General features: G+C 38.6%; 1 protein-coding gene across 4 annotated transcripts in view; it reads left to right on the forward strand.

The window, feature by feature from the left end:
* The window catches only part of smarcad1 (SWI/SNF-related, matrix-associated actin-dependent regulator of chromatin, subfamily a, containing DEAD/H box 1), a 46,033-nt gene that overhangs the window by 867 nt on the left and 31,875 nt on the right, over positions 1–13,291 (forward strand). For 2 of the 4 annotated variants that reach the window (XM_062982127.1, XM_062982130.1), the window contains exons 1-3: positions 90–264; positions 4,074–4,414; positions 10,129–10,297. In XM_062982127.1, the coding sequence (XP_062838197.1) occupies positions 4,165–4,414; positions 10,129–10,297 (419 nt within the window). In that variant the 5' untranslated portion in view covers positions 90–264; positions 4,074–4,164. Of the gene's footprint in view, positions 1–89; positions 265–285; positions 665–4,073; positions 4,415–10,128; positions 10,298–13,291 lie in introns of those variants that run through there. The other 2 variants (XM_062982128.1, XM_062982129.1) reach the window with 2 other exon arrangements.

Genomic DNA, 13,291 nt, shown 5'->3' on the forward strand with positions numbered 1-13,291 from the left:
CCACCCTCGAAGCGGCGTGCGTCATCACTGCGCGCTTCAGAATCCTCACAATCCACCCCCCCCCCGCCAAGAGCATCTAGAATCCCATTCAGTGAGATCATTACTAAGCGCTTCAGAATCCTCTCAGAGCGAGCTTTCCTTTCTCTCTCGTCGCCTCAGTGTGTCGTCATTGCCGGGTGCCGCCTCCTCCTCCTCCTGCTTCCTCCCTTCCTTGCCGCTCTGCCGGTGCCGGCGCTGAGAGGGCCTCCTCGGCGTGGGGGCGGGGTAAGGACAAACGAAACTGGGCGGGAGGAAGAGGAGGAAGGAGGGAGATAGAGAGAGCGACAGAGACACGAGAGGCCTTTTGGCCTTCTCCTTTCCTTTGTCTAATGGTTCCCTTTCACACACCCTTCGGCTCCATCCTTGAAAGATGAGGGAAAGGGGTGAAGTTAGGACGGGCAGAGGGTGTGTGTTTCTGTGCGGATTTCGTCCTTGCAGTCAGGCAGAATGGAATGTTGGAATGTGAGGGAGGAAAACATGGTGGAAAGGAAAGGAAATGGGGATTGTAGAGAAGAGGAAGAGGAGGATATATTTGAGAGCTAAGATATTAAGGCCCCGGTTGGATTGTGGGAAGGAGAAGAAGGCGCCGCAGGGAAAGGAGGTGCGGAGGTGCTTACACTCCAAGGTAGATTGGGACTCATGAATTATCAGTTATTGTTTTTTTTTATTTCGTGTCAAAAACATTGCATAAATGGGTAGGACAGAATGCTTCTGGAACATGGCCATAGAGCCCGGAAAACTCACAGCAACCCAGTGATTCCGGCCATGAAAGCCTTTAACAACACATTAAAAATAACTTATCTGCCAATGTGAAATGCCCCCCCCCCCAAACAGGTTTGGAATTGCTGGTGCCACTACCTTTGAGGGCTTCACAGGAAGCTATCTTGAGGTTGTTTTTTATATTGCCAGTTGAATAAAAATTCTGCATTTAAAATTCATTGTCTGGCTAGATCAAGTTAGCATTACTGGCAGATGTCTGAGGGAATAAAGAGAATTCTTAGAATCATAGAGTTGGAAGAGACCTCATGGGCCATCCAGTCCCAACCCCCTGCCAAGAAGCCTCTATCACACTGCCAGTTGAATAAAAATTCTGCATTTAAAATTCATTGCCGAATTTTAAAATTCATGGCATAGTGTCTGGCTAGGTCAAGTTAGCATTACTGGCAGATGTCTGAGGGAATAAAGAAAATTCTTAGAATCATAGAATCATAGAGTTGGAAGAGACCTCACGGGCCATCCAGTCCAACCCCCTGCCAAGAAGCCTCTATCACACTCCGGGGCAGAGAGTTCCACTGCCAAACAGCTTTCACAGTGAGGAAGTTCTTCCTAATGTTTAGGATCTCCTTTCCTGTAGTTTAAAGCCATTCTTCCGCATACTAGTCTCCAGGGCAGCAGAAAACAAGCTTGAGAAGAAAGATTCCTCCTCTTTGTCACCTCCATGTTCTGCCACAAGAGTCTGTGTGATAATAATAATATAACTTTATTTATATACCACCCTATCTCCCCAAAGGGACTGAGGGCGGAAAAGAAATTGTGATCACTTGAGAATAATATCAAGGATGGGATGGGATCCTAGGAAAAGAGTGGGATCTTGGGAAAGGGATCTGGCTTCACCTCATTGCAGGGTTACTGCTTTGCCACTTTCTAAAACCACAGGGCAGACTAAAAATGTGACTAAATGACCATTTAAAAAGGCAAGGATATATAAACTAATGGCTAAGAATATCAACCACCTTATTGGACAGGACTTTTAAATGGATATTAGAACTATAATTTATAATGATGAATACCCTGATCATAGGAATTGGCTGGTTTTAAATGGCGTGTGTTTGTGTGTGTGATACACACACACACTGTTTTTAGAGGGCTAAATGGTTTTTTAAACTGTTTATTTATTTATGTTTATACTATTGTGTTATTTTGTTTTATTCTATATGATTATTGTCTGTGTTATATCATTTATTTGTTATATAATGTATTTGTTTGTTTTTCTGTAAGCTGCCCTGAGTTCCTTCGGGGAGAGGGGATGGGATATAAATAAAGCTTATTATTATTATTATTATTATTATTATTATTATTAAACTAGTCCGCAGAGCACAGCTGGACTCAAGTGGAGCTTTGGTATTGCCTTTATTGAGTGGAGCTTTGGTATTGTCAATCAATCAAACTTTATTTATATCCCATTCCATCTCCCCTTGGGGACTTGGGGCAGCTTACAACATAGATGGCAACTGTTTGATGCTACACAAACACATAATAAAAATACAAATACATAATAAATGTAAAATACAAATAATTAATATAAACAATTTATCATAATTAAACATAATAACAAATCAATAAAACACAATTCACAGCAACAATTAAAAGCAAAATTAAAAGCCAGATCGATAGATTAAAAACCATATCCGTCATTAAAACCCTATCCATAGACCATTAAGTGTGTGTAAAGCCAGATATTCAAACATTGATTATCCATAAGCCTGGCACCATAGGTGTTTTTTGTTGTTTTCTGAAAGAGGGAATCATGGGAGACATTCTAATCTCATTCGGGTGAAAGTTCGGGGGGGGGGGGGGTGACTGCAGAAAAGGCCCTTTCTCTCATCTCCACCAGCCAGGTTTGGGAAAGAGGCAGGTCTGAGAGGAGGGCCTCTCTTGATGAACGCAGTGTCTGGGCAGGTTCATATGAGGAGAGGCGGATGGTCAGGTAGTCTGGACCCAAACCATTTAGAGCTTTAAAAGATAACAAGCAGCATTTTAAGTTTTGCCCAGCAGGAAACTGGGAGCCAATGGAGCTGCCATAACATGGGAGTTGTATTGTACATAAGTCTAAATGAAAAGTTTGTTTCTACATCACAGTAGACCTCACATACAAGGGATTCTCAATTTCCATGGCAGTAGGACCCTTTCATACCATAAAACTGCGAGTGATCCATGGATAAGCTGACCCAGGTTTTTAAAACTGACTTTTTGACTAAAGTTTCTAGACTTCTATATGAGTATATACTAGGCATGGCAAACTTGGGCCCTCTGGGTGTTTTGGACTTCAACTTCCACAATTCCTAACAGCCTAGTTCATGATGAGTATCCTTTATTGGAAATGTTTGGGTCCAGAAGTGTTTTGAATTTAGGATTTTTTTTAAAATTGGAATACTTGTATTATGTACATATTTGCATATATATACATAATGAAATAGCTTGGCAGTGATACCCAAGTCTAAGCATGGAATTCATTTATTTTTTATATACACATGGCCTGATGGTATTTCTAAACAATATTTTAAGATAATTTATTACATGAATCACCCTCCAATTCCTCCATCTCCTGTCAACTTAGATCCCCCAAGAATCAGTTAGATCCCCTGATTGCCAGTCTTCACTCCCAGAGAACCCCATAAAGGTATCACTAGTTGTTGGTGCCTCACAAATAGCTTGCACTTCTCTTATCTTAGTCCAATCCATAGTGTCTCCTTCTTCTCCTTCACTCATTGACCCATCATCCCCAGAGAATCCCTCAAATGACTCCTCATCTGTAAATGCTGTAAGTATGTCCCGGATCCTCTTTCTCTGCTGCTCATCATCGGATTCCTGCTCCCGAGTAACCCTTTTTCCCCTTCTGACACCTATACTACTGTTTGTAACGTTACTCAAAGGCTCTACTACAACACATATCAAATGACAGGATTTTGCAGCAAAGACAACAGATCAACATCAATTTCCTGTATTGCTATTCTCCTTTCATCATTGTATCTATCATTGAGTTGGGACGTAATTTCAATTTGTTTACTTTTATGTGCTCTCGCATCAGGCTCATATATTGAACTAGAACTCTGACAGCAAAATTTGCTGGAATGGTATAGATCTGTCCACCATCAGTCTACTGATAGATGCACTTCAGTTGGAGAAAACAGGTGGAAATAGCTTATATTGACTTATATGTTATGCTATTGGATATTGTAATAAGGGATGTCTATCATTTATTAAATCTCTATCATGTCTTTTCCGCCCATACCCTTCTTTTTCTCTCTTTCCAGATACTCTTGAGCTATATGGTGCTTGTAACACCCCCCCAGGAATTCTAAAATTCAACTCCCTAAAATCTGGCCAAAGTGAAAAGCTGAGATAATGAGTTTGTTCAATCTAGACCGCTTTCGCTTTGAAAAGAAAGCAAAAATGGGAGAAAGGAATTCTCCATCTCCTGACCTTCCTACAGATCAGGAGGAGGCTACCTCTTCTTCGTCTTTGGATGCTAAGGATGGTTCTCTTTCTTCTGCTTCAGAAGACCATGCTCCTGCTGCTATTGATAGGGAAGATGATGACATTAGTCATCATAATAGGTCGACCACTCCAACATCTGATGTGTCAGAGAAAACTGGTAAGTTCTGCTTTATCTGATTCATAAGCAAATAGAAAATCTCTCAGAGATGTAGATTTGTTGGAGAGACCCTACTTTGTGTCCAGCAATTGAGGGCAATTTACCATGTAAAGAGATGAAGGAAGGCCACCTGTGCTGCAATATCCCCATTGTGTTATAATATCCACACAACCACTCTGTAGAGCCCAGTTCATCACGACACTGGTGGTATTCTAGCATCAAATCAAAATGTTTTGTTTAAATTAAAGTGTTTGGGGTGTAAATGTATATCCAAATATCCACATGCCTTATAACGTAAAATGGTCTCAAAATGTTTTAATTGATTATTACATTGTTTTATGTTAACAAGTTAAATATGCTTTCAAATTTCACTGTAGATATTTACTTTTATCATTTCTTCCCCATGTTTTGTTTACACAGCCTTTAAAAATCATGGTTCATTGATAATATGGTCTCACTCTCGTTCTCCTTTCACTGGAATTGCAAAGCTAGAATTTTACACACACACACTTCTTGACTTGGCTAGCAGCCTTAGTTCAGGTGTAGTAATACACCTTTACTGTTTGGTGTGTTTTTTGTTAGATGTCTAAATGCCCTCAAAGCAACAGATCATGTTTGATCTTGAAAGATAAGCAGGGTCAGCCCTGGTTGGTTGTTAGATGGGATACTGAAAATGAACCTTAAGTGCTGTAGGCTGTATTTCAAACGAAGAAATTGTCGAAACCATATTTGAATATTCATGGTCTAAGAAAACCCTATTAAAATAATGGGTTCTCCATAAGTAGACAGTTGACTGGAAGCATTCATTGTTAGTTTTGCTACATTCATTGGGAAGAGTCAAACAATACCAGTCAGGTAGTGTTTAGCAGTATGCTGTCTGCAGACAATAAGGCTGAGTTTTTATTCAGAGATAGCTATGGTTAGTCTAGGTCAGTATGCACAGGAATCTATTACCACCTTTGAGACAAACTGGGAAAAAGAAGTTGGTAGACTAGGGCTACACCTACACTGTAGAATAAATACAGTTTGAATCCACAGATGCCATGAAATTCTGAGAATTCTAATTTGGTGAGGCATCATCACTCTTTGGCAGAGAAGGCAAAGTATCTTCTCGAACTACAACTCCCAGGATTCCCACAGCAGTTAAAGTGGTGCATTCATTTGTACAGTGTAGGTGTGTATTTCATCAGAGCCACTTTCAGGGGACTGAGCCCAAAAGAGTCTCTGGACCCAGTCTATGAAGCCCTATGCTATAAATTCTTTCTCTTAGTATTGAGGCTGCCATAAGATCCCTGGATTCTTAATAATTCCAACTTATCATTTTGTGCAAATGAACTAAACTTTGGTACAAATGATTTTATGTTTCTTGAAGACCTAAAATGCAACTATTAATTACTCCTGGATTTCCAGGCAAGGGACCTTCTGCAGAACTGGATTGGATTAGTGCTTTATATAAATCTGCCAACCAGATATGATTTTTTTTCTTATTCTTTGGTTGGTGGCTAACAGTGAAAAGGTTATTCATTGTTTTATTAGTCCAGACCCATGCAAATCTATTTCTCATCTTACCACAGTTCCTATCATTCTGCTGTTTTGTGAGATCAGGTTGTTTTGTCTATTTATGAGAAACATTTTAAGATTTCTTTTCAGGGATGGGTAGGTACATTATTTCATAATAATTGTGTATGTTTGGGTCTAGAATATATGCATCAGTCTACGTAGATGATCCCAAGGTCACAAAATGTATTATAAGACCAAAAATAGATAGTAGTGTATAAGAATTTAAAATTCCTTACACCCTGATTTAAAATCCCTTATATATTAATATATACTGTGAAGTTAGGCTTTATTACATGATATTTGCATCAAAATCTTTCCCTGGTACATCATAATTTTCACAGGCAGAACAATAAAGGGAAGGTCGCTACTTTGTGTCCTAAAATGTTCAAGGTTTTATACATCAAAATCAAGATGTTGCTTAGGCTCAATGTACTTTTTTGAAAATCACAGTCCTGTTTACTGGAGATAATGCATTTCATCTACAAATTCCTTTGAGTGCTTTTAAGATTACAGATTCTACAAGCTTTTCTCCTCCTCATTAACCAGTAAGATAACATCCAATTTGTTCCTCAGAAAGCAGAAAAAGGAATTTGAGGCCTCTTTCACAAATTAAGCTATGATAAACAAGGATGTGCCAATAGCTGTGTTTTGGTACAGGCAGCCCTTGGTATCCATGAATTCAACCATCCACAACTTAAAAATATTTTTGAGAACATATTATTTTACCATTTTTATATTAGACACACCATTTTAATGTGCCATTGTATATAATGGGAATTGGGTATCGCTAGTTTTTGGTGTGTGTGTGTGTGTTGGAACAAAGCCACAGCGGTTACCAAGAATCCACTGTAATTATATCTCCGCTTAACCCTATGTAGGCTTACACATATATTCCTTCATTTTTTATCTCAGTAAAATGCAGGTGCTTCTAATTAACCATAGTTTAATTAGAAAGTATTGGTTTGAATTCACCACAACTCTGCCTAAAATGAACTTGAGCAGTGAGACTGCAAGACTTTTGTTTTTGTTCTCTGAAAACATGCCACTCATCAAAGTGTGCACTACCAGGCTAGGTGCCTTTGGAAAGCTGGAGCTGGGTTGAGTTGTTCCTTAAATTCCCCACATTATCTATATTACTCTAGAACTTAGAGGGTTTCTTTCCCCCTCTATAAATATTGTTTAAAAATTAGTTGCAAGAATCTTTACTGAACAAACGGGTGTGTATCTGAATATTTTGGCTTATAGAAGGTAAGAAGTCAATTATTTTATTTTTGAGCTATGAGCCAAATCATTTCTAGCTAATAATAATAATAATAATAAACTTTATTTATACCTCGCCACCATCGGGGCGGCTTACATGGGGCCATGCCCAGAACAATACAATATAACAGAATATAGATAGAACAACAAATCATAACACATTGAACAATACAGTAAATGATAATATACACTACATTAAGCAAAATCAGAAGAACAATAAAACAAGGGCGGGCCACATGAACACTAAGTTAAAACTCGGGGTGAGAAAAGAAATAAGAATAAAAACCACAGAGAACAGGGTCATAAAGTAGTGGTGCAATCTGGAGAACAGATATTGGAGGAGAGCAGCAGAGGGGATGTATGTAGTAATTACTCTCCAAAAGCACAACGGAGAGCTACTGCTCTCTTTAAAATTTTAACGGACTGACAAGTTTAGATATTGCGAGTTTCATAAAACTAATAAATATCATCTCAATCAAAGTAGCCTTAATTCCAAGAAATTTTATTTAGGCCCAAATATGCCACTATGCCCCTGGTGGCACAATGTGTTAAAGCGCTGAGCTGCTGAACTTGCGGTCCAAAAGGTCCCAGGTTCAAATCCTGGAAGTGGAATGAGTGCCTGCTGTTAGCCCCAGATCCTGCCAACCTAGCAGTTCGAAAACATGCAAAATGTGAGTAGATCAATAGGTACCGCTCCAGCGGGAAGGTAACAGCGCTCCATGCAGTCATGCCGGCCACATGACCTTGGAGGTGTCTATGGCTGGCTCTTCGGCTTAGAATTGGAGATGAGCACCAACCCCGAGTCGGTCACGACTGGATTTAATGTCAGGGGAAACCTTTACCTATGCCACATTTCCTTATCTAAGGTGCACTTTTTCCTGTTTAAGGGGCCTTATATTCATTGGGGAGATCAAAACCAGCTGTTCTTCCTAAGAGATGAGGTGGTAGAGGAGGAAGGGCCCCAGCTTCCAAACGACTTTACCATACCCTATCATTTTGTCCTCAGCCAGATGGCTGTTCACAGTCTAGCTGAGCCAAGCACTGCTTCCCCTGCTTCCCTTGCCGCCCCCCCCCCCCCCCACACACACACAAATGGGCTCGTAGACTTAATAATATAGCCTCATGCAGGCAAGATGACTTCCAGGTTTCCTTATATTCCCTCCTCAACAGGGATGACTGCACTGCTAAGCTACATTGAAACAAAAAAGAGGCATTGTGCATGTAAAGGAAATTCTAAAAAATATTCTGAGAAAATTGTTTCTCTCCTAAAATCGAAGTTTAAGAAGAGAGAGCACCTTACATTCAATGGCGTCTTAGGTTTGGTAAAATGCAATATACATTAAGAATTAAGGTTTCTAATTTTGTGGCAGTTGATTGGAATAATTTTAGCACTCCAGTTTTATCTTTTATAGGAGACTCAGAATTAAACCAAGAAAATGTCATTTTTGCACCTGTTTGTAAATACCATTTTCTTACCCAGTTAAGTTTTTGCAACTGGAGAGCTTCTCGTAAAAAGTTACTTTAGATGGCAGTAATAACAATTGCCCTTTGAACTGTCAAACGGTATTTACCTATCTGTATCAGGAATCCATTCCTATTAAACCCTGGTTTAAGGATTCGGAACGGGACTGTAGGTCTTGAATTCATGCAGCATTAAACCCTGTGCTGTCTGTTAGAATCCCAATGCCCTATGCTATGAACTGAGATTTTGTTTATTAGTTACAATTAGAGCGTGCTATTATTCAATCAGTTGTTGAATGCTTAACCAACATATCAAGAAATCTAATGGACTCAATAGGAAATTAAACAAGATTTAGGAATATATCTCATGCAGTGATTATGCTCAGTCCTTGGGTTATTGGGTACTCCAATGTAGGTATTTCACAATGTAATTTAGCATCTCTTTACTCAATCTTGATAATGGTAAATGAATCACTGAAGAACAGGTGTCTAGTCCCAATGTAATAAACAATGGTAATCTTATGTACTACCAAATAGAGCATCTATCTATTCAAAATCCTCTGTATGCTAAGTAACAAGAGGCTTCTTGATATTTTTCCCTCCATCCTTGTACCTCTCTCCAATTATATGTTCTTGCTGTCATTTGGCAATATTCAGCTTCAAGTCAAGGGGTATGTCACACCTTCCATTTATAAAGTTAAGCTGCTAATTTTCAGTACCAAGGACTTGTTTGGGGTTATAAATGCTCAAGATTTATTGCAGTGTCTGGCAAGTATCTCTTGTGCAGTTTTACACTATAAATTTATTTCCCATAAACTTCTCTCAGACAGCAATCGTATTCTGCAGCTGTTTTTTTTCTATGCATGTTGCCTTCTTTTCTATTTAGTTTTGCATACCTCTAGGATCAGAATATTTCCAGTCCAGAAAAGAACCATAGACAGCTTTCTGATTTTGTTTAGGTAATACAGTGGGAACTGACACCTTTTTATTTCTCTCTCTTCCTGCTGTGACCTGATAGTACTAAGAAGACACTGAATGCCCTTAGATTCCCAAAGACCCATGGAGGCATACTCTAGCTTCTGATCCCATTGATGAGAAATATCTATTTAAATAAGAAAAATTCTGGAATTTATTTTGAAAAATATAGAGTTTGGAAATTTTTGTCCAGTAAGCTGAGGTTTTCAGCATTGCATGTTTGGGCCAAAATTTTATTTTCTATATTTTCATCCTAGCTTTGAACACATATTTTGGACAGTTCATTTATATGTAAGAAATGCCCCAAAGTATAGAATTTTTAATAAAGCAATTTTAATTCAGAAGTAGCAATAAACACACACCTTTGATCAGCACAATTATTTCTACTAATGCATCAGTTGTAATAAGCTCTGTTTATGTGCAACATGTATTCTTTCTCTTTCTCAATGCTTCCAAAGATGATTCCAGTGTTCCAGAAACCCCCGAAGCTAAGCGGACAACACGGATATCTTTTTTTAGGTATCGAAAAGATGTTATTGAATTGTCATCCGAAAGTGAAGAGGAAATCCCAGCAAAAAGCTCTCATATAAGAAAGACCACTGCTCCAAGGAAGGATATAATTGTAATGTAAGCCATTGTAATTCCCTTTTTATTATCTGCTCATTTGTGAATTTGTCTATCAAATAGGACTTCCTAGTTGTACCTGAAACATATTTATTAATGCTTCCTTCTTGTCAGATAGTGACTTCAGTTGTTAATATAAAAAAGTATTTGTATATCTTGTATTCACTTACGCAGCAACAAGCCACCTTGAATTTAGTAAAACTTTGAATTTTTAATATAAAAAGTAACAAGGCTGCAGTCTTGAACTCACTTATCCAGCAACAAGCCTTCTTGAATTTGTTTGAAGTAAATATATATAGGATTTGGACGGTAAAGAATATTTTTATTTAGTACGTTTGTTAGGCCAACTGACTGAAGTGGATTCAGTCACATATCTACCCAGTAATGTAGACACCGAGTATTTGTGGAGAAGTGTGCCTGAGCGTTTGCATTCTGAGTTAAATTGTACATGTTTTTGTCTACATACAGAGATTATTGATATCATGTGCAAAGTTCAGTTTTATTTTTACCTCTTTAGCTTCACTGCTTTCTAGATGTTTTACCTTTAGAGAGGCAAGAGTAATTTCTTCTTGCCTTCTCTATATGATGAAGTGAATATCATCTAATACATTGTTCTGTCTAGCTCATCCTTAGCTTAAGCTATTTTTGGAGATGGTAGTTGGCAGTTTTGAGGTGAGAAGTACCCTGAAACAATATTGGGTGGGGATTCACTTTCATGATATGGTTTTGGATGCAGAAAATGCTTGTTTTGGCTGAAACATTGTAGGAAAGGTTCCCAGGGCCTTAGGGAGGATTTTTGGAGTTCTTAAAGGCCTTTATACAATCTACAAGACACTCTATCCCCACCCCATTGTCACTGAAGTATTAGGTAGAGGTCTTGTCAGGTAAAAATTGTTAACAAGGTTCTGGTATACAAACCGTGTTGATGGGAAATATATGTAGTATAAAATCAGCTATAATATAACTGATGTTGTTTGGGACACTGTCCTTACAGCCAATACTGCGGGCACTGACCCAGCAGGTTCTGGCAGAAAGCTTGTTCTGTGTACTTTGCTCTCCACATCCCTTATCCCCAGGAAAAGGAAAAACATAACGAACTACAGCAACCTCTTGGAATTCAAAACATTCTGCATCAAGAGTTGGTAACTGCCTTTAATAGGGGCTAACTCCTAGTAGAGCTAGGCAAGCACAATGGGTAATCACCACCTCTGCAATTTTATACAGCTTAGATTAGGTAGAGAAAAGGGATGTAACATTGTCTGATTTGTAAGGAAAATGTAGTGCCTCTAGTATGTGGTGGCTGCATGCACAACTCAGCCTCATCTCTACAAATAGCCCTTAAACAAGGCACCTGGTCCAGGAAGCTATGTCTTTATGGATGAATAGAGGTGGCCAATGTGACTTTTCTAAGTCCATGTATATAGAGATGCATAATTATATTGAATAAACCCAACCTCTTGTTTTTACTAAGATTTTCATTTCATTAGTCTTGCGACCTCATCAGGCAGGAGTGAAATTGACATGCACTTCTTCGCCTTTTCCTTACCGATGGAGCCCGCCGGCTCTTTACAGAATGCCAGGGCTCAGTCTTAAAGAGGAAGGCAAACAACGGAAGGAAGTTGGGCAGTGGATGCTCCCACCCCCGGGGTGGGAACATCGGTGAATCAAGCAATGCAGGGCTTGGGGAACGTGTCGCCCCCTGCCCCAGGAGGGGAAACCCCTGGAATCTCCACGATCCGTGGGGATTCCAGCATCATGTGTGAAGAGATCCAGACACACACATATTGTTATGTTCTGTCACATATTGTTAAGTTACCTTCTGACAGAGACCTCTTGACAAGATTGCTTTCCTCTAAGGCTGGGAAAGTGTGGTTTGCCCAAGGTCACTCAGTTAAGTTTCCATGGCCAAGTGGGAATTTTAATCCTGGACTCCTAGACTTCCAGGCTAGTACTGAAACCACTATATTACACTGGATGTCCTCTAGCATGCAACAAAAATTGGCCATTAAAGTTTTGTAAAACCACAATATAATGCATTGTGTCCCTCAAAAATTCTACACTCTCAAAAGGAAAGTAATGAATTTTAAATACTGAAACAGAAAGTGTACCTTTAAAAACCTTTCCTAATATCAGTGTGTATCTTTTTCATTCTGAATTTAAATCTTATATTGTATTACCTTCATAAAATATTCTGAAAATAACAATGGTATTATTTGAGAACCCATCTTCAAAACTGCTTGAATTTAAAAATAAATTAAGCTTCAGCCTATTCTGTAAAGCTTCATTTTGGGTGTGCTAATAATTTTTGTGTTCTCTATTTATACAACATCATCAAGAAAAAGAGATTATAAGTGACAACAGCTTGGTAATTAGATGTGCATTTTAACATGCCCTCAAGGATTCAAAGATGTAAAAGATAATGACTTGTGCATTAACTTTTCAGAAAAACAAATGGAGCTTTGGAACTGCTTGTTACCTTTGCAATTAACCCAAATACAGAATACATTCTCTCAAGGCAAATCCAAAACAAAATGACATGCACAGAACACCCCTTGTTTGAAAAACTTTTTTCTCATGTCACTGTTTTATTATGTTACAATGCAAAGAGGAAGGAAACCTGTGGTCGTCTACTGCTCCTGTTCTAGTGTATCATTGGACAGAATAGCATACACTGTTGGAAATGGAAGGAATAGAGGTTTTTCAATGCTGTTATATACAAGTTGTAGGAAAAGAAGTCTCATTCCTTTGTGTTTCTAATTTGTGTGTCTGTGTGTATATGTTTTAATCTTTGTTAAATCTGTCTTCTGCTGATAAAAAGAAATTCTCATTTGCACATATTATTTCTTGGTATATTCAGGATCTTTTTTAATTACTTATAAAGCCTAGAAATATGTAATTCTTCTAATATTAATTGCCTAGGTATGGGGTTAGACAAGCTTTTATAAACTGCAGATAGGTGGTTTCCTCCTTCTGCCCACATCCAGAAATGACATAGAA

This window comes from Anolis carolinensis, chromosome 5, assembly GCF_035594765.1.
Source record: "Anolis carolinensis isolate JA03-04 chromosome 5, rAnoCar3.1.pri, whole genome shotgun sequence".
Lineage (NCBI taxonomy): Eukaryota > Metazoa > Chordata > Lepidosauria > Squamata > Dactyloidae > Anolis > Anolis carolinensis.